General features: G+C 39.8%; 2 protein-coding genes across 3 annotated transcripts; one reads left to right on the top strand and one right to left on the bottom strand.

Moving 5' to 3' along the window:
• The first annotated feature begins 5,435 nt into the window (after window positions 1-5,435).
• On the top strand, window positions 5,436-7,787 carry pop7 (POP7 homolog, ribonuclease P/MRP subunit). Its single transcript, XM_084712280.1, has 2 exons — window positions 5,436-5,573; window positions 6,730-7,787. The coding sequence occupies exon 2, from the start codon at window positions 6,767-6,769 to the stop codon at window positions 7,220-7,222; it is 456 nt and encodes a 151-aa protein (XP_084568406.1). The 5' UTR covers window positions 5,436-5,573; window positions 6,730-6,766; the 3' UTR covers window positions 7,223-7,787.
• Window positions 7,788-7,999: 212 nt separating this feature from the next.
• Window positions 8,000-20,811, bottom strand: epoa (erythropoietin a). Of its 2 annotated transcripts, none has more exons than XM_084712281.1 (5): window positions 20,527-20,811; window positions 12,397-12,527; window positions 12,169-12,255; window positions 11,795-11,959; window positions 8,000-10,121 (listed from the first exon to the last, which is right to left on the bottom strand). In XM_084712281.1, exons 1-5 carry the CDS (start codon window positions 20,603-20,605, stop codon window positions 9,969-9,971), a joined length of 615 nt encoding a protein of 204 aa, XP_084568407.1. In that variant the 5' UTR covers window positions 20,606-20,811; the 3' UTR covers window positions 8,000-9,968. The 2 variants fall into 2 exon arrangements, with proteins under 2 accessions (XP_084568407.1, XP_084568408.1); XM_084712282.1 differs by lacking the exon at window positions 20,527-20,811 and adding an exon at window positions 20,051-20,084.
• Window positions 20,812-21,941: the final 1,130 nt, after the last annotated feature.

Here is a 21,941-nt window from a genome sequence, read left to right as displayed (position 1 = left end):
AGTGATAAATCAAATGATTTGATTAATGTAAATCTGATTTGATTAAAACAGTTGTGATGGTGAAAACAGAACCATGTTACATCATTTACAACACAAAATGGTCATTTATTAATTAAAGATGAGGGTGGTCTCAATGGTGAAAGTAATAAATAAAATGACAATCAAGTTTATCATCAATGAAAAATTTATTTGTTTCTTTTTTATCAATTCACATTCATTTTCATCACTTCTTTTGTTCATTTGTAAAATTTTTCATCACTTCTATTTTCTTCTATTTTTAAATGGTAAAATATTTTTTTTGTTATGAATGATGAAACAGTTTTCATCATATTACAACTGTTTTAATCAAATCAGCTGGAAATGAATCACATCACTTGACAATTTTTCATTTCACATGTATTTTTACTCCTGTATTTTTTCAATCTATGTGCATTTTCATCATCTCCTTTTTTTCAATCAGTTATTTTTTCTTACTTCCTCCCTGCATATATTTCCAGTAATCTGGTAAATTATGAATGAAAATGTGGAAAATGTTACAGTTGGCCCCAGTCTCCCCTAACTGTCTGAAATGATGTGCATAAAAACACATCGATAAAAAACACAGAGGAGCTCGACTTCAGACATTTTGACAGATTAATCAAGGAAACACCCAAATTTCAGAATCAGTCTGAGAGTTCTCGCTTGAACTGTGCGCTCTCCTGTGAGGTGTTGCCGTTCTTGACGGACAGACAGACCTCAAAGTCTTATGATGATTCATCATTATTGTAAATTATGTGTTGTATTGTCTGGTGTTCGTAGCTTATATAAATATGGAGATCAGACAGAAGTAACTGAACAATTCTGCTCATCAGTGAATGAAAGCTGCTCTGTGCCTGGTTCAGCTACATGCCAAGTTTGATAACAGATAACAGTAGAAGCCCCGAAAGCAACACAGAATCATATTACATTAATAATCGCTTTTTCATGTTGTAGTTATGATGCGTCATAGGTCCTCCCATCAGACATATAACTGAAAAATCACTGCCAAAACAAAACCTTTAAACCCACCTTCATAGAAGAGACGTGTCCATGTCAAAGTTACATTCTCTGAACCAGGAGTTTTTCTTTTCAGCTGTGCACTACAGGATACAAATAATTTGTCCTGTGGATGAAGCGTCTCACTCCGCCTCTGATGCCAATGAAGTGCCGCAGTGCAGAGCTCTCCTTTTATAATGTAGATGAAGACACTTTCACTTTTGGTTTCACTGGTCATCTGGTTTCCCGTAAATGAAAAATCATTTTACTGTAAATGATCGGCTTTTTGAACAAAGTTGTTTTCTCTGCTGTGCTGCAGAATCGAGACATTTTATTCCATTGTTAGAAATACTTTATGAATATTACACATTTTCCTCATAAATTAACTAAACTTCAGGATTACATTCAGGCTTCTATTGTGACATTGGCAGGCCATAAAAAATGGAAAACAACAAGATCATAAGATAAAATATCTGCTGTACAACTGTAATTTTAAAAGTTTATTTTAAGTCTACAACAATAAATTGACAGCTCACATAATAAAAATTGCTAATTGTATGATCAGCTGTGAAATGATTACATGACTTTTCAACTAAATAAGTCAAAACTGATTCATTAGTTAACAAAAATCACCTTATGTTTCCATGTTTTTTCTTGCACTAGACTCATGTTTATACTTTATTTGATCTACATGGATCTGATTCCTCTTCATTTTCAATTGCCTTTGAATTTTTTTTTTCCAGTACAGAAAAACCATTGCATACTTGCACACCAGCAAATTGCAGATATACCTGTTGTGTGTTCCCTGTGTCTCTGTGTTTTTGCGTTGTGGGTGTGCTTCTGAACTAGCTCCCAGCTCTGCTTCTCTGTACACCTGTCTGGAAATCTGCTCACCTTCCCCTCATCATCTCTTCAGTACATCAACCCCAGATCTCCTCCCACTGGTCGCTGGATTATTGCCCCTGCTGCAGTGGTACTCTAGCTCAATCTAATTTTCAAGTGTTCTCTAGTTTTTGTTATTTGTTCCTCATGTAGATTTCTAGCCTGCTGCAAATTGCATTTCCCTTTGCCTCAGGATTTCCTCATCTGTCTGTCTGCCTGTCCTGTTCTGCCTGCTGCTGTCCAGCAGATGGCACCACAGCTTCTGTTCCTGTACCACTAGGAACAGCATAAAACTGTTCTCATGAGCTCTCAAGCTTGTCACATTTTACTCACATTGAACTGACATATGGATGTCACACTACACTTTATTGTCACCTTACAGTTATACGACTACTATACTTATACCATACTTACTGTACCATATGTACATATTCTACTGCACTGGCTCCACCTCCACCTCCTTCCTGTTTATAACCTGTTGAGGCTACATCTGAGCATATACCTCTTTATCTGCACACATCACAGCATTCAGACAAACGACAAATGAAAGAACAAAACCTCTACAGTGAGGGGATCTGGTGGCTATATTATACTGTAGGGGGTATTTTGGTATCATGGTTGGAATCCATTTGTCCCCTTAGCAGGAAGGGTCACTGCAAATCAAGACAGAGTTGTTCATTTCTATCCTGATGGGAGTGGTCTTCTCCAGAATGATAATGCCCCAGTCAGAGGGCACAAGTGATCACTGAATGTTATGAAGATGATGTGACTCATATGTTGTGGCCTTTGCAGTCACCAGATCTCAACTCAGTCGAACAGCTTTGGGATTATTTTGGACCAACATGTTTGACATGCTCTCTGCCACCCCCATCAGAAACATCAAATCATGGAATATCTTTTGGAGGAATGGTGTTCCATCCATCCAGCAGACTTCCACAGACTTGTAAAATTAATGCCAAGGTGCACTGAAGCTGTTCTGATGGGACCTGGTGGCCCAACACCTTACTAATAAATTTTATGTTTGTTTTTCCTTCATTTCTCACCCGCCTGTGTGCTGCGCTGTTACATTCAGTGTTTACACCCTGTGTATTTTGGTGTTTCCTGTTGATCCTGTTGTCGATCCCTTTAGGTTGATCACCTGATTGACACACACCTGTGCTGACTAGGGGGCTGAGTCTATTTAGGTCAGCCCTTTTGTTCACTTCTCTTTTTCCACCCAGCTGTGGCAGCACCTTTGTGGTGCTAGATATCTGTTTTTCTTTTTGGTTTAACCATTTATTTCAATAAACTTCAGTGCTGTAAACTTCTTTCCTGGTGTTGTGTCCATTATTATGTTCGGTGTTGAGCAGCTGAAACATAATAATGTGGGCTCATCTGGGATTTGAAACCTAGTCCTTTAGTTTTAGTTAGTGAGGTCGTCTATGCATAACCACATCAGATAGTTTTTGAACTCTCCCAGTTGAGTGAGCCGGCGGGTGCTGGAGAGACCAGCACCACTTTATTATTTTGTGTGATAGCCCTGGGGTGGCCCCCGGCATGCCCAGGTGCATCACTGAAGATACTGAGGTAAAATAAGGTAGTAACCCCCACAGGTAGAAGGGAAACTGGGTTAGTTCTAGGCCAGGAGATTAGACATGTCAAAATCCTATCTTAAGAGTAGCATGTGGCTGCCCATGATGACCTCTGTGAGGCCTGCTTTGTGTGTGAACACAATGTAGTTAGATATTTGGGGTTTAGTGTTGAGCATTTAGTTGATTAGTCCGTGTACATTTTGTGTGTGGCTACTAGTTTAGCAGCCATTGTGGATTGTACTGACTTTTGATAGTATGAGTTGTTTATTGTGTAGCTCTGCTTTTGCAGTCTGCACATTGTATGGTACCTTAAAGGGATATTTTGTACTGTGTACTTTAGTGTGTGACAGTTTTGTTTTTTGAATGTTTGTGGTTGTTGGGTGTAATTTGTTTGTAGCTTGTAGTCACTATTCGTACAGCTTTTAGGAGCCCCTTTCTCAGTGGAGACATTTGTAGATGCCATTTAATGGTTAGCAGGCCAGAGTTTTGTAACAGTGTGTGCTACTAACTCATTGCTTATTGAGTAGTTCTAGTGTCCATTTTTGTGTGCCATCATGGCATTTGAGCTGGACAGGTTTATTAAAGACCCTGATGCTCAGCAACTCCTATGTTGCACATTGCACAAAAAAAAGATTTGTGTGTTGCAAAATTGCATTCCAAAAGTGGTTTCCACTTATTTAAGTGAACAAGAGCAAAAACGGTAGAGGATGCTGCTGTATTGGCTCATGAGTATGTTTAAGCCCATAAAGTAATACGTTCCACACTAAGGTTAAGACTCATATAGTAGCACAGAGATCTTGATTTCCCAGTAAGGTTTCTAGTGATAGCTCCACTCCCTATGCTTCTGCTAACAAACTTTCCAGCTCTAAAAATGGAAATTCAGATAGGATTTGCTTCTATCACAAGAAGCCAGGGCATATTGTAGCTGACTGCCCTGCTTTAAGTAAGAAGCAGAACCCCAAACCTGTGGCGTTAATTGCATCTGTGATTAGTGAGTTAGTGGGCAAACACATGCCACTTGCACACTTGCACACATACTAGATAAAATATCCATGTATGACTCATGTAATATAATGAAATATATGGACTCAGTATTTGGCGAGAGTATGACTAAATCCGTGACATCATGTCATGACATGTGTATCAAAGTGGTCCCAATCTAGTGATACATGCTCCAGATTTCACAGTTTACAATGATGTGAATGTAGAGCATCCTATAAGAATTTTATCATACATGGGTCATAGTTTGAAATACCCAGGCGAAACAATCTCTGGGGGGTATTATTGTGTAGTACACTCTGTTCTCATTATGTATATTCATACTGCATTCTACTTTTACAGTTTCTACATTTTATTATGTATTATTTCTTTCACTTATGTGATTCCCTTATTTTTATACATATGAGTAAGATCTCACAGTAAGATCTCAGCAAACCTGAGATTCCATTGCCATAAACTGCCTCACTCTAATTGTTGTGTAATGTAAGAACTAAAAAAGAGAAGAAAATACATCTTTTAGAGATTATAGAGGGCCTCAAAGGACTTGCAGAATCTGCAGTAATTCTTTTTTATTTTTTAAGCTGATAATCAAAAATGACTTTTGACGAGGAACGTTACAATGCGGCTACAAACAGTGGGGAGAAGTGTTATAAACTGCATAAATTAAAAATTGCCTTCGCTGTATTGACATGGTACACTTCTGACCGCGGCAGTAGTTCCCGTCTATTCGTGTGTAGATGGGAATCCCACAACCGCGAAAGATCTCGCGAGAGTGATCAACCCAGACCATGATCTTTTTCTAACCATAACCAAGACTGTTTATTCTCAGACCTACCCGGATCTTAACACAGTATTGTCACATCATACATCAGAATTAGTTTGTATCGGGGCACAATAAAGTAATAATACGTAAAAATCTCGCGAGAGTTTCGTATATCAAGGGTTACCTGCTAACACGACCTCATACCCACTGTGCTTCTACTTCCGGGGCACACAGAAAATAAACAGCGTTTGGTTAACGTGAATGCCGCTGTTAAAGAAAACCATTCACTACAGACATTCACAATGAGATAAGACAAATTTGCTGCTTGAAACTATCCTCTGAAGGTAAGTGTGTTCTCTACATGGATTAAGTTCTCTTAGTATTGAAGCCTCGGTGAACTAGCTTAGCTGACAAGCTGCTTTTCGGCTCACCTGCTAAAATTTGACTCGCCCCTCTGCGACCTCAGCACGTTACTCAGAGATTCATACACATACTGTATTTACACCGGATTTAAACGATGGTTTTGCGCCAGGCAAATATTTAATTTCTCCTGGAAGACAGGAGACATCTGTGAGATTACCAGTATGCATTTAAACATGCAACCTGCTGGAGGAGCATAGGCAAAAAACGTTGTCATGTTTTAGCACAAGGTTTGCTTCGGCAGCGCTGTGAGACCGCTCTGTCACAAATCAAGCTAACGAGGCTAATGTTTGACTATCTGTATCCACTTCTTAACATCCATCTTTTCTCTATTTAAAAAAGTAGAAACGGTCATTTTCGTGGTAAGTTTCTGCCACTTGCTGCTGATGTCTTTAATATCATCATTAGGGGTGTAAGTCCATACAGTTAACGGTGTAGTGTAGTATTTCTATCTCTATTAGTATATTACTATTTTATGGTACTGTTTTATAGTACTATTTTTTTTTTTTTACCATTTTCTGACATCTTATGGATCAAACAACTAATCTACTAATTGAGAAAATAATCACCAGATTAATAAATGATGGAGAATAATCATCAGCCATAAACTCGACTTCTTAGCATTTTGCACTTTGTTTGGGCACTCGTGCTCAGTTCACTGTCATCCACTTCATTTCAACTCTGCTGCTCAGAATATTTGCCTCCTGATCTGACGTTCTCTTCGTAAAACTTACAGTTTGGAGCTACAATTGCAGTGTCTTTGAAGTATTAATTTTAAGTCTCTTCACTCCAGACTCCTCTTATCTGCCATCACAGCTTAGCTCTTAACTAAACACATTTCAATTATCTATTATTTATGTATTTTCATTTGAAATTTTGTATCACTTTGATAGTATTATAAGTATTTAAATGAATATATTTCAGTTTTAAAAAATATTTCTGACAATCCTCCAAATACCACTAGAGGGAGCTCATGTACCACCAGTGGTACATGTACTACAGTGTGAGAATCTGGGCTGTAAGGTATCATGTATCATAACAACATTTCATCAGCTTCTGTTCTATTTGTTTTTTTCTCAGCTTCCTTGTTTTGGCCCCAGCAAATCCACTGAGAAACATGACAGAGCCACGCAACCCAGGAATGTCCTCTATTCCTCAAACAGCCCCGGTGCACACCGACTCCACCGCTCCGGCTGTAGAGATGGACCCAGTGGAGTACACCCTTAGGAAGCGCCTCCCCCGGAAACTACCAAAGAGACGGAACGACGTTTATGTCAACATGAAGACTGATTTTCGGGCTCAGCTGGCACGCTGTCAGAAGCTGCTGGAAGGTGGGGGTCACAGGGAGATCTGCGTCCACGGCCTGGGCCTGGCCATCAACAGGGCCATCAACATCGCCCTCCAGCTGCAGGCCAGCAGCCAGGGCGTGCTGCAGCTGGCGGCCAACACCTCCACGGTGGAGCTTGTCGACGATCTGGAGCCAGAAGATCCTGATGAAGCTGGGGAGCCCATGACGCGCACACGCAACAACTCAGCCATTCATATTAAGGTCTTCTACCCTGACCCTCAGTGACCTGAAAAAGTGTGTTGGGTAGAGGTTCTTTATTAGTCCTATTTGCTCCTTCATGACGTTGTCTGGTTGGATCGTGTGTGTAGAGACTGTGAAATGGAGCAGGCAGCAGTTTGAACTATAATCTGGACAACGTTTGTTGACTAAGTCTGTTAAGTTCTTGTAGTATTTTGTCATTTGCAAATTGTTGCTGTTGTTCCTTTTTTATTTTGCATGAGTTGAAGCATCAGTGGTGTTTGCCAGAAGAAACTGTGTAATTTAATCATCGTAAAAATGGCTGTGCCAAATATAAATGTACAAGTGTCTTTAACGTTAAGGCCGAAAAATCTGTGTTTTCAGTTTTATGTCTGTTTTCAAAGAAATAATTACAAAAACAGGAATCCTGAGTTTCAGTTTCAGGCAGGTGTTGTTGTAGTAAATGTCCACTAGATGTCAGTAGTCTCTTAAAGTTGGTTTGAAATCCTGGAACTGCTGGTGGTTTTTATGTTCAAAATCAGTATGTAATGAACAGTTTTCAAGAGAACAGTGTGTTTGATTTCTCAACAAAAATAAAACTTGCAGGAATGTATCTTTGACTCTAACCTCTGCATCAGGGGCAGGACACTTTGGTCCGGATGTTACATTGCAATAACTCAAAAAGGAGAAATCTCTAATATACTTCATGTAATTTGATGTGCTATCAGAGTTTAGGGAAACAAGCCGAGTTGAAATACTTGCTTCTCTGACAACAATGCTACAGCTGTGGTGTCCTTTTGAAATTTCCATTCTGGGCTGGCCAAATTAATTAAAGCCAAACGTTCATGACATGATTATGAGTTGCAAGAAATCTTTTTGAAGGAGTAGATGTTTTTAACAGGTAAACTGAGCAATATGTTAATGGAGTCTGGCAGACAGAAGGCAACCAGGCACTAACGCCACAGTGTGTGTTTTCAGAGCAGTGGGGTTTTGTTTCCAGGATAACGGGCTGAACTTTACATTGACAGACAACTCACAGTTATAAACAGCTGATCGACTTACAGTGTAGGACTTGTTGTTGTTGGTGCTCGTGCTTCTGCAGTGTTCCTGCAGCCTGCCTGAGCTTATTTGTGTCTGGAGAGAAGCAGCCAGAGGAAACAACTCGCTTCAGCTATAGACTAGGTATTAAATAGTGATTCAACCTATTTATTATACCATCTATGGCTCCATGTTGCACAGTTGCGACACATTGCTCCTTCAAGACCAGGAAAGTCTGTAATAGCAGCTTGTATTCAGTATTTGAACTGCAGAAGCTTTCTAACTCCACTGATGTGAACAAGACAAAGATAATGAATGAAATGGACAGACTTCCCCTTGTTGTGTTTCCATCTATCCTTTCTTTATCCAAGAATAATATTTTGTATTTAAATAGCAAATTGTACAGTGATGGGACAAAACAACACAAATAACAGGAAAGAAAACATGTACAAACATCCTTAAAAACATCTTGCACTTGCACAACAAGATTTAAAAATACGGAAAAAAACAAGGAAGAACACTTAACTAGTCTGAAATGGTTGAGCATCCATTTTATAGACGGCCTCAAGTTCCCAGGACTAACTGATTGCCTGCCTGCTGTTTGATGACGAACAATGGAGGGAGGGAAGAGACAGTGTTAGCGTCAAGATTCTGGAAAACTACTCGCAATTACAGGCTCACAGGATGTTAATTGTAAAAGCCAAACAGCATTTTCCCAGGCACTCTGGCTATCAGTGTGTAGAGAGTGGCTCAGTGTTAGTTAGGCAGCAACGAAAACACAAATAATGACAAAACAGCTTCACAGTTCTCATGTAACCCTCCACCCTCCTCACTGACCTCTTGCTCCCTCATTCATTGTCATTGAACCTTTGCAACAGGTTTTTAGTTCTTTGTTTTATTCTTTGGAAGTGTGAAACTAACAGCTAGTCATGTATGTAAAAACAGAGGACAGCAGTGAGACATCGCAAGCTGTGTCAAACTGCTTCTGAAAATGTGTTCATTATTTTACAAGAGAAGGTGGGAATGAGAGTCAAACTAAAGTCTTACAAAGCCAACACTTAAAAAATACAAAGACTGGAGCTTAAAAGTAGAAAATCTGTATAAATAAAAATTCTGCAACTCTTAAAAATATATTAAAATATTCACTGGATAAAATCCAAGAGAAGAGACTAATGTTTCAGTGAGCCATAGTTGTCATCATATGTTAAATTGTGGGATGCGGCCTCATTCATTCTTGCCTTTTTGCAGTAGTTTTGGAAATGGAGGCTCTGTCGCAACCTCACAGTCCTCCAGTTTCCAAGTGCAATCAATATTTTCTGAGTGTGTTACTCACTCACAATTCACTCTGAAAAGGTGAGCATAGGGGTCAGACTCACTGGAAACACACATACACACTACGTACAGATTTAAACTTGCAGTCACATACAAAAGTACAACCACACACAAAGTGCAAGAGAGTGCCAGTAGAACAGCTATCGGAGCAGTGCTTTCCATAGGCCTCATTTTGGTCAGTGTGTGCTTCACCATGTCCATGTTTCACATCTAGAATTCCAAGGTGCAATCATCTCCTGTCCATCCAAAGCCTAGCTGGAACTGTCCTTTCCTTTCAGCTTCCTCCTCTTATGTGAGGACGGCTGTATCTTCCTCTCTTTACACACCGCTTCCAGCAGCCAGCATGCAGGTCAGCAGTGTCAAGTCCCTCCTCTTGCCTTCGGAAACACAAATTAGCTTCGCCTGGAGTAAGGTGATCAGCCGATCAGCTGACATCTTGCTGACAAGCCTGCGCATCCAACAGAAGGAGGCGCACTTTGCCTCGCAGGAAGTTGACATGGACTTGAAGCAAATCTGTTGCAGAGGACGCTCTCCATGTTCCCTCGAGCCCTGCTGCACTTGCCGGTGGGGTATATTCCTGAAATAGAGCATAAAGAAACACGGCTTGTCTGAATTTGGAAAATTTGTCTCTTATGACAAAACCTCAAAAGTCTGCACTGCACATGGTGCGTTTCCTCTGTAGAAGTAACCAGAGTCAGAGACATGTTCATTTTTGAAGTTTCATGGCATTTCCCACAGTTTAAAAGTTAAAATTTCCACACAATCCTACCATAGCAAGTTATCTTGGAAAGTACTGAAAGCACTGCAAGAACTTCTTCAACTGATAAATGACGATAATTCAAGGATCCTTCAGCCTGACCACAGGCTGCTCATTCACCTTTAGTTTGTCTATCCAACAGGCCTCAGCTCAGTTTCAAAGGCTGTGCTGGCACATGTTCAGCAGTCTAAGAACAAGTTTGTACGGTAGCTTCAGTGCCTGCAGCCTCATCATGAAGGGCTTACGGTCACACTTCTAGAGAATGTCCCATGACATCCCTCAGTTTCTCTATTACTGAGGAAAACATCATTATTTCATTAGAAGAGACTCAACTTGAGCTCAACGATGACCACTATATCTTAAATGGAGGGCATTTATTCTGAAACATACTTTTAACAAAATACAACCCTGATTCCATAAAAGCTGAGACGTTATGTAAAACATAAAAATAGACTGCAATGATTTGCAAATACTTTTCAAACTGTATTCAACTGAATATAAGTACAAAGACAATATTTAATGTTCAAACTGATTAACTTTATTGTGTTTTGTAAATATACGCTCATGCTGAATTAGATGCCTGCAACACTTTTCAAAAAAGTTGCTCCAACATATGCATGTACCTTTCAGCATCAATGGGGCCTTCACAGATCTGACAGTTACCCATGATGCCATAAGCACAGATTGGCAGATTCAATGTCAAAATTAAGATAACATACTTTATTGTTCCAACAAAAAGGAACTTCAAGGGGTCAAGACTTTGGGAGTAACTGTTGAAACGCGAGGTCTTTGATTCTGAAGGACGTAAACTGAAGCAAGCTGCTTATTTCTAAACAGCCACGGATTTTGATGGCTAAAATAATGACTCTTAGGAGCAGTTTTCATACATGTAGCTGGCTAATGGAAGCTAATACTAATGAGAACCCTGTAAAAGGGTCTAAATGTGTATATGTAAAGTTACTTAATGACTGTGTACATGATACAACATTAATGCTAACAGACTGAGGCTAGAACTACCTGCCAGCCAACACCAGTCGACAGTGAAATCAGACATGTATATCCATACGATAGATGACAAAAATACAGTCATAACGTGGAAAAGGATGTAAAGGGATTAGATTAGCACAGTGGACCTTGAGAGGATCACCAAGCCAGAACAGCTGGATCGCAACCACCTCAGAAAGAGAGCCGGGATAAAAGCTAAGCCAACCTGGCTTGGATTTAAGAGAGCTAGTCTGAGAGAGGTGTATCATCATCAGCCCACATCCTCCTCCTTAAATGCCCCACATAACTAATCCAAATGTATAATCTGTGAGTATTGCTCTTCTTAGAGCCCCAGGCACACGGTTTCAATATGTAGAAATATGCCAATTATGACACTTTAGTTGCTAATCTGTGACTGGACAGTTTGGCTTAGTGAATGGTTAGTTCAGAATTAGAGTATATTTACAAAAAAACACAGTTTACCAGTTTGAAAACCTGCTGTAACTCACCTGGATGTTGAGGCTACGCAGCACAGCATTGATGCTGAGCAGGTTTCTGATGGAGTTGTCTATGTGGCTGTGCAGTGCTGTGTTAGTGACTGACGTCCGGAGCAAGCTGAGGGCCTGTTGTAAGAGCCATAAACCAGACTGCACTTCTTGGGCTTGCTCCAGTGCCTTGTGAAAAAAAAAATAGACGGCAAAAATTTCAGAATCTCATTATGGACACGATAAGGATCAAAGGAAACAGGTAATCAGCTCTGCCATTAGAAATGAACTAGATTATACATAAAAGGCAAAAGCAAATTTCTATGAACTTCATACATCATAGCTAATTTGAATCTGTTGGTGCCTTTTATAACATTCAGCTGTTTTCATTTACTTACAGTTTTCCTCTCCCAGACATCAAATTCAACTCTGGTTTGGGGAACAATGACGGACTCTGATAGGCTACATCCTGCTCTACATGACTTCTAAGAAAACAAGAGAGTAATAATGTTAGTGTATATAATGGTACGTAAACGTTCGGGATGGGTTATTTCAGGACCACAATATCTCTGCAGCGAGCCTCGCCTGCTCTTAGCTCTGAGCGCATGCATACATTTTTCTCTCACCATAGCGACTTCTGCGTCTCGTGCTTCCTGAATGAAATGGTTCAGGACCCTCAGGTCACAGATTGGCCTCAGCGGGGACGGTAGGCCTGGCCGGGTCCACTCCAAAACTATCAACAGGAAGGCAAGCAGTCCTGCCATCACAGGTACAAAAAGACAGTCACTTACAGGCTGGTGAATGAAAACAGGCACATTTGTGCCAGCAAGTAGCAAGTACTGAGACGAAATGTGGGAACCCTTTGAACTGTGTGTATTTATGTGTCATGATAACATACTGACAATATGCTTCAAGGAGCTAATGGGAAATTCTGCCATAATTTTAACTTTTGTCTCATCTGTCCTTAGAACGCTACTTCAGAAACACAATATAACACCTAGGAGGGGTTTCTAATTTCTTCCACACATACATGAACTCTTGTCCAACAACTTTTGTACTGTGGTTTCATGAATTACGATTATATGTGCAAGAGATGCCGACTGAGCTGTAGTTTTTAATAGTTATTTGAAGTCCACCTCCAGTCTTGTTTTAAACAATGTAAAATGCTCTGCAAGCATTGCATTTTGCACAATAAGTTCAAATACCTTATTAAAATGGCTAACATATAGCACTACACCTTGACTTCATTTAGTATTCAAGGATTCATGATTATGCAAAAAGTCCTCACTCTCTCCACACACCCACACCTCTCAACCCCCACCCCCAAGTAATTGCACCTGACATCGCTGCTAATGATATGTATAGTTCCACCCACGTGCTTAACGGGATTGGTTCCTTAGGGTGTAAAGCTCAGACACAGTGTTTACTGCTTATTTCACTCTTGATATGTTTTGTAACAAATGAAAAACACCACATGGACATTTAACAAGGTTAAAAACGGGATTTTCACAGAAGGGGGTTATTAAATTACTTCACTGGCCCTATCACACTGAACTGTGCAGAATATGTGACAAGTGAACAATATGTAACTCAGGTTCCTTTTTGAACAGTGTTAATCTTTAATAAAACTGTGATGGCTTGTTTCTACCTGTTAAAGGGTAACACGTGTATTTTTCAAACTGGATCCCATTTTCCCATGTTTTGAGTCTAAGTAACTAATGGGGGTAATTGTTTTTGAAACTGGTCTAGTATTGAGTGAGAGTGCTTGCAGCTTCTAGAAGTGAAACAAAGCTACAACTAAACCCCTGTGGGCAACTGCACACCATCAAGATCCGTCCACTAACAGTGCTTGTTTTTGCCACTGCTAGACTCAGACTGTCATTTTAAGTGTTTGATAACGTTATGGAAAGGATTGCTACAGAGATAGACCCTTTTTTAAAGAGTACGATACAGTAACACAGTTATTTATCCTCATTGTGTGGGGGTTAAACCAGTTATTCCTGCAATAAGTAACAGCCATGCTTTAAGGACAAATTGCAGCGGGACTAGACCTAGTCATGACCAGCTCAGCTTCAGAAATGAACATCACCATTAAATGTGATTCACTTAAATTCCACCAATTGATGAAAACTCTGTATCTCCTTCAGTACAGTTTAAAGAAAACAGAGAATAGCCATCAACCAAAAAACTCCTCTGCCTTTATTTTAACTAAATAAAATATTTGACTGGGAGCAATACACAACAACTCACTAATTTGGTTATTCACATAGAAAACTACAGCAAACTGTAGAAATGCCACGACTAGAGCCAGTGTTTGTTCACTCCGGCTTCTCTGGAAACATGGCGGTGCAACATGATAGACCACTCCCTCTGTGGACATAAACACCTCAAGGGCAGCAAAGACACATTAATTCTTGTGTTTAAGTGATTATACACTAATGAAAATGTGGTGATGAATGAATGATATTCAGTTTCTGCCCCATAAATCTTACTGAAGTCTTAAAGTCATTTCTAAAAACTGGCTGGAGATTATGTATGACTACATAATGTGTTGTTATGAATAAGTAATTTATGCAACACACATTACAAAAAAATTAACATGTATAGTTTAACAAAGTGTTAACCAAAAATCTACAGAATGTACAGTCTTGGAGTGCTGTTTTCAACAACAACAAACAAAATTAAATTTCAACTTTCTTGACTTGTAAAATTACCTTTTAAATGGACAAACACCAAATGTTTTTTTGTTTTTTTTCCCCAAAATAAGGTGCCATGGGAGACACTGGAAGGGGAGAGACTTCACCTATCTATAGTATATTCACATTGCAACCAACAGGTGTCGCTGATGAGCTGTCCAACAATTTTATCTATTTCCAACAGAGGTGCACCACTCTAAGTGTTTTAAAAAACATCTTAAAAATATATCCCCTCAGAATAAAATTCCCCGATGCTTAGGCTCAGTAGGGGGTCAACTTGGGCCCGGTGAGCCGCCGGGCTTGTGATACACTGGGAGAAATGTATGAAAACCTCAAGACCTTTGGAACAAATGTCTCTTTTGTAATACATCTACATGCACCCACCACCCTCTTCTGGTGACGTCGGTTGAGGTCTTTGAACATTATATATGAAAAAATACATCTGGTGACTCTTTCATGCAGCTCACGTATGGTCTGTTAAGACCTTCAGGGCTAAAATAATATTTTCATATTTAAATTAATCTCTGCAAATTCCACCATGTAACTACTTAGATAAATCATTGTGACCTCATGGCCCCCGCAGATTCTCCACAGTTTATCAGATAGTAAAGTCTGTATGTGAACATATATTAATGTTACTTAAAATCGCATTGTCTGTTCATCTACTGTGAGGTCAGATGTCATTGTCAATTATAAAACAATTGACTTGCTAGGTACACTGTGCCTTTCTTTCATTTGTTACTGTTATCTGGTTAAATGATCTTTTCAAGGAGCCGTCTACAATAAACACAACAGTAAATATTATCCTTAGGGCTCATGCACAACCCCAATTCCAAAAAACTGGGATGTTGTGCAAAATGTAAATGAAAACAGAAAGCAATAATTGGCAAAAACTTCCAAAAAAGTTGGGACAGGGGCATGTTTACCACTGTGACACATCATCTTGTCTTTTAACAACACTCAGTAAACATTTGGGAACTGAGGACACTAACTGACATTTTGAAAGCGAAATTCTTTCTTATTTTCACTCATGTACCTGAACTCTTTCACTATGAAGCCACATGCAGAATGTGTCTTGGCATTTTCTTGCTAAAATAAGCATGGACATCTCTGAAAAACCATATATTGTTCCGAAACTCTTATGTGCCTTTCTGCATCATCTTCAGAGATGTGACAGTTACCCATGATGCCATGGGCACTAACTCACCCCCATACCATCACAGGTTTTGGCTTTTGAAGTTAGTGCCAGTAACAGTCTGGATGATCCTTAATCTGAAATGTGGATTTGTCAGAGCACGGCACACTTTGTGTCAGGCAGCACTTCTGAATGTTGTTTGGCTTTTGCTTTGCATAATAGCATCTTAACTTGTAATTGTAGATGAGGTGACAAATTGTGTTTACTGGCAATACTTTTCCTAAGTGGTCCTGAGGCCATGTATTGCCCTTTATACTATTATGTGGGTTTTTAATGCGGTGCAGCCTGAGGGGTCAAAGGTCACAGGCATTCAATGCTGGTTTTAGGTCCTGCCCCTCATGTGCAGAGAAAAAAACATTTTTGTTGAACTGTTTTTCACAAACTGGTGAATCTCATCCCTTCCATGGCCTGAGCCTTTCCAGGATGTCCCTTTAATACCCATCACCTGTGACCATTGATCCGTTTACCTGTCAAATATTCCAAACAAGCATTTTTTTTTTTAGCATTCCACAACATTCCAGTCTTTTGTAGCCCCTGTCTCAACATTTTGAAATCTGAACATTTTGAAAAAAACAAAACAATAAAGTTTATCACTTTGAACATTCTAATCTCTCTATGTATTCAATTGACTACAAGTTGAAAATGATTTTGAAAATCTTTTTTTTTTTTTCATTTTACACAACATCCCAACTTTTTTGGAACTGGAGCTGTAAAACCAGCTTGATCCAGCATGATTAAGCAGTATCTCATTCATTTTATTCTGGCATATGACACCTAATAAGTCATGTGATATCCTGGATTCTGAATAGAAACCTACAGATATCATTCATGACAAAGCAGAAATTACTGTTCCCATACTTAGAACAGGGTGGTTCTCTAATTAGGCCATTAGTCAGCCTTATTCAGATATGCAGATATTACTTCCAGCCTTTTCTCGATGACCATGAAAGAAACTTTTAACACCCATTGAAAGCACATGCTGAACTCTCAAAGATATACTTGGCAGTGAGAGCGGTTCTAGTGTTGTCGGTCATGTGGGCATCCAGCCTCGTTCCTCTGTGCCACATGCTGAATGCACTCTTTCACGGCAGCCTGGATGTGTGACGCAGAAGGATGATAGAACATTCATCTGATCTTCCCAGGCAGACAGGTCAGATACAGGCTAGATTAAATTCCCAGACTCACAGACATCTAGCACAAATTGAGCTGAACTGCAAAAAAGGTTACACTAATATCGGTTTTCTGTTAAACCACTGAGGGATATTAAGAAATAACATCAAGAATTAAAGTGCAGTGGTCCTTTAAGAGGTCAATAGTATAATCAGCTTAACCTCCATGCCCCCTTTTCTTCAATGCCAACGTCATAGCAGACTGTCGATGACATGTGGGATCAGTCTGTATCTATAACACTGCACATCTGACTCATACCACCCACATGTTCCACAGAAACCTTCTGTAAACTCTGTATGTACATAGTTGTGCTACAACTTCACGAGCTACTAATTGCTTTATGCGCATTCATAACAGTCCTTGTGCTTCTGAGTGAGCATTTATAATCCCTTCTGTTTTACAATCCAGCAAAAATAAACATGTATGCACCAAGACATGTCGACAGGTGTGTAACGTTCATTGACACCTATGGACGTGCATTTTCAAACAGTCGTTCATGGGCTCATTGAAAATTCTAACTTACTCACAATGAAGACAACATGGAAGCTTGGTGGGAAAGGAATACCGACTAGGATTAATTTAAAAGCGTTTACACAGGGAATAAATCCTACTGCACTGGGCCTGTTTTTCATCCTGTTGACTGTTCGGTGGCTGCTCCACTTTACATGGACACTGGTAAATTTACTAGTAGACCTTTGTAAATTTGTCCACTTCAAAGTAAATCACAAACTTTAAATCATTGTGCATATGGTCTCTTGCAGACTTCCTGTGATCCTGTAAGTTTACACAAGCCCCGGAGGTCTTCAAAGTGGGAGGCAGGCCTCCCCAGGGAGCTCCAAACAGTTTCAGTGGAGGTTTAGTGAATAGAAGTGACAAAAATATTACATTAGTTATCAAAAGGAGATCATATACAATAACATAAATATGTGATTTGATTAAAGAGATAGTTAAGAGATACAGCATTGGGGAATTTACTATTTTTCCCACTTTCCCAGAGTGAGAAACTAATACATGCATTAGGACAGAGCTTTTCTACGTATTTAGCGCAGTCTTAAGTTATGTAAAACAGCAGTATTAAGCTTTCTTGGCTCAATTGTTGAGTGTCTATGGCATCAAGTGACAATTATAATCCCATAAACATCCAGAAATTGAGTGAAACTAAGTAAGTGAACTCTAAGCTTTGCCTGAAGGGAGGCCCACAGTGTCAGACTTTGAAAACCCCCGATCTCGAGCACGTCAGATCAACAATGTGGTCCCAAGTACACTTAACATATACTAATCCATATAGCAGTTTCAGAGACAAAGTGATGTCTGGACAGACAAACTAAGTCTTTTCCACTCACTCTGACATTCAGCGTTTTCCAAAACGCGGCCACTTAAATAAGTGTGTGTGACTCAGCTTGAAGATTATCTGTGACCCTTTCACCTCCGCCATTGCCTACGTGAGAATGCATCAATCGAAACTGCACACACACTCGCTCTCTCCCGACATTATCACCAAGGTGGTGGAATTTGCAGTCCAGGACTGTGGCCAAACTAAAAGTTAACAGCTTTGTCTGCCAACATCAGCTGCCAAAACCATGTTGCTATTTTAAATTGGAAGCGGTAGCCCACAAGTGGCAGTGCTTGGGATACTGGCAAGCTTCACTCCAGGTATGTGACAGATACTTTGGAAAGGTGGCCGGATGCTCACGTGAGACAAAGCCTTTGACATGTGCTATTTCAGCTAACTGTTTGAAACAGGTGCACAGGGAGAGCTCATCATTTTAAACCAACTAGTCGGTGTGATACAGCTGGTTAAATGCCACAGAGGTCTGATAAGGACATACTATTTAAAGTACATCCCAGTGCTTTTGAACGCTTTGCGACCTCCTCTCTATTCTGAACGGGTCTTCCCCATGACAAAGTGCAGAGTTGTAAATAAGTGGCTATCAGATGACACAGGTGTGACATCATTTCCTGTTCAGCTTAGCTGGAATCCCGTATTGCTGTCAGCCTTTGATAACCTTTTGCTCTTTTCTGCTGACTTGAGACTGTGACGACTCTTCCCAAAACTGCAGATTCAGCTTTCGCATTTAGCAGCCTTGACTTTCCAGTCTGCTGTGTCATGCTAGGGAAGAATGACTAAAGAAGTTTTTTCCCTGTGAACAAGGCAGAAAAATGGGCAATTTTATCTGCAGTGGCTTATAATAACAGGCAGGACTTTTCATGAAATTTCAGGGTGCATTTTCAGCCTTTCTAGCAGTTTACAGATGTGGTAAATTAAACACTTCTTTACATATACTCAAAATGGTTATTTCTCTTCTTTGTCATGTTAAATCAGATGTCATTTGCTTATAAACAACCAAAATTATGTTTTGTGACGTAAGGGTGACAAATTAAAAGACAACACAACAAGTCTCTATGTTGACTTTACATCCTACACAAACTGGCTGAACCAATATCCTCCTTATTTTATATCTTTATCTAAAATACAAACTCTTCATTCAGGTGACGTTTTATTATTAAAGTAATGCAACTGAAATTTCAAGCAGTTTATTCCAAAATCCAAGCATTTTTCAAACCCTGGAAACACTACAAATGTTTTCAAGGATTTCCAGCACTCATACGAGTCCAGAACAGAAAATCATACATCTTTGTACGATAGGGAATCAAACCAGCGCTTCCAGTGTATTAAGTGCCTTGCTCAACTCAGTAAGGTTCAGGACCAACATGATGCCTTGAGTCAGCTTCAGAAAGATTTGTCTTTTTGAGACTCAATAGTGTCTATTCACCACATTGTCAGGTCTTACATATTCATCACCTGACAGCAATTTGGCTTCTTTTAGAGGTGAATCCTTAATAACTTAAATGATTAATGGTTTGCAGCGTAGTCTAATGTACAGCAGCTTTCTAGGAAATTGCATTACACAACCTGTCCATGACCTGCAGTGAATAAATACAATCCAGAAGCAAGAAGAGACAGAACATGTAGGATGTGGAGTTTGGCAAAACTTTTAGGGAAAGAGGCAGAAGTATTCAATGAAACCCAGACCTCCTGAGACGCATTAAGATTCAGTATTCACCCATACTGCGACCACTGAAACGCTGCGCGCTACATAAATATGTCAAAAATATGATGAACGTGTCGTAAAACACATAGAATACAGACAGATGCAGCGCACAGGTCATGCACACAGAGAATCGCACCAAACCAAGTAATAATTCAAGCGTCCTTACCTCTACCCGTTTTCTGCAACATTCGCAAACAGGTGCCGCATCTTTTAAAAGCATTGTGAAATAATTGAATAAATGCACAAGCGTCACGGGTTAAGTTAAAGGCACAAGTCAAATCCAGTTAAAGGCACCAATCAAATCCAGTAAGTCCAACAGAAAAACCAAGCGCGCTGCTTCCCGCGGTCGCCGGCCGGCATGTGGCTCCGAGTCAGAGAGATCTGTGCTGCTGGTGAGAGCGGTCACCTACCCCACTTTGCATCACTACTGGGCTTTGGCAAAACCTTTTATTTACCTCCCCTAAGGATATAGCGATAACGTGATAGCCCGCAAGGACGTGGACGCGCCTTTTTACGCACCACGGTGAGCGATTAAACATCAACCCATGCATGCAGTCCCCCTTTGCGTAAAGCGTGAAAATAGTCTAACTACTAAAGGCAGAGTAGAGAGAAAAAAATCATGAAGGCATGTCCATAACTCACTGGGAAAGTCCATTGCGGTATCCGCAGAGCCCCTCACAGGGTCCTCGCGGTTTGGCCCATAGGTCCGTCTATTGGCCATTAATTGGAAACGAAGCTCTTTTGAGGATCTCCTGCACTTATCCGGTAGGTGTTTCTAAAAACTGATCCTGTTTGATTTTTTATTGATGACTTTGAAAATAAAGCATTGTTTCTATGATGACAATCTGCACTACCTCCTCCCTTAAGGCAAAGATGTTTTCTTTCATTGTTATCCAAATAATAGGCTATCTCGATGTTTATAAAACATTTGGCCTAAAAAGTAAATACTGTCTCAAAAAAGACGTGCAGACACTTCCCATCCATTGTTCAGATGATTTCCAGAAACAGTCATTAAAGCATTATATTAAACAAAAAACGGATCGTTTATATAATTGTAATAAATATCTCAATTTAATGGTGATTGTCAGTATCATTATGTTTTTAACACAGGGTTATCACTGACATCTGACATGTGCCAGGGCGCAATCAGTGACCTCAGCTGTCAGTGATGGCACACAGAAATCAAGCCTTGACATAAATCGACGTTATTTTTAACTTTTCTATCAGAAGTTTGACTTTTGGATTAAAATGCGCACTAAACGTGCAGGCCTTCAAAGGGAAAACGTGTTAAGCCACATAAATATTGAGGGACTATCAAAGCGAGACAGACAGGACAGCTTAGACAAAGGGGAGTCAGCAGTCTGCCACTGAAGAACAATGAGGAGGGACTTCTCAACAAATGCTAAATTCAATCATTGCTACATCACCCAACCACAAAAAAACTGTTAATAGCAGTTCTGAGTGCTGATAGTTTAGATCTGGGCAACTTACCAATATTATATCATAATGTGACATAAGACAAGATATCATCTTAGACTATGGATGTTGTTTATTGTTAAATCAAGTTATGTCTTTCCCTGCTTTTAAAGGGACGGCTCCCCTCAAAATCAAAACATTTTTCCTGTGACTTGTTGTGGTATTTATCCATCTACACAGTTCTGATGTGAGTTGCCAGGTTTTGGAGGTATCAGCTGTAGAGATGTCTGCCTTCTGTCCAATATATTGGGACTTAATGGCACTCAGCTCTTGATGCTCAACGTGCCAAAAACATACATACAAAAAATCATGACCCCGTTACTCGAGGAAGGAAAGGTCTGTGGATTATCTTCGGTAACCAGGTCATGATTTCTGGAAAGAGACATTGCTATAGGGAAGAAGGCAGATATCTCTACCACTGATATCTCCAAAACTATCTAGATGGATAAATAGCAGTACAGGCCAGAGGGAAAAACGTTTTTTCAATATTGGAATGAACTGCCCCTTTAAATGTTCCATTACAGTATTGCCTTTACCCACTTAGTCATGATATCCACATTACTGATGATTATTTATCAAAA

Source organism: Lutjanus erythropterus, chromosome 23 (assembly GCF_056507025.1).
Source record: "Lutjanus erythropterus isolate fLutEry1 chromosome 23, fLutEry1.hap2, whole genome shotgun sequence".
Classification (NCBI taxonomy): Eukaryota; Metazoa; Chordata; class Actinopteri; order Lutjaniformes; family Lutjanidae; genus Lutjanus; species Lutjanus erythropterus.
Note: the sequence above shows the minus strand (reverse complement) of the source record. Positions and strands in the feature narration are given on the sequence as shown.

Coding starts and splice junctions, on each gene's coding strand:
- pop7 (XM_084712280.1), top strand. CDS start 6,767: ATGACAGAGCCACGCAACCCAGGAATGTCCTCTATTCCTCAAACAGCC.
- epoa (XM_084712281.1), bottom strand. CDS start 20,605: ATGGCCAATAGACGGACCTATGGGCCAAACCGCGAGGACCCTGTGAGG. Junction 12,256..12,396: donor GAGACGCAGAAGTCGCTATG/GTGAGAGAAAAA, acceptor TTGTTTTCTTAG/AAGTCATGTAGAGCAGGATG. Junction 11,960..12,168: donor ATGTCTGGGAGAGGAAAACT/GTAAGTAAATGA, acceptor TTTTTTCACAAG/GCACTGGAGCAAGCCCAAGA.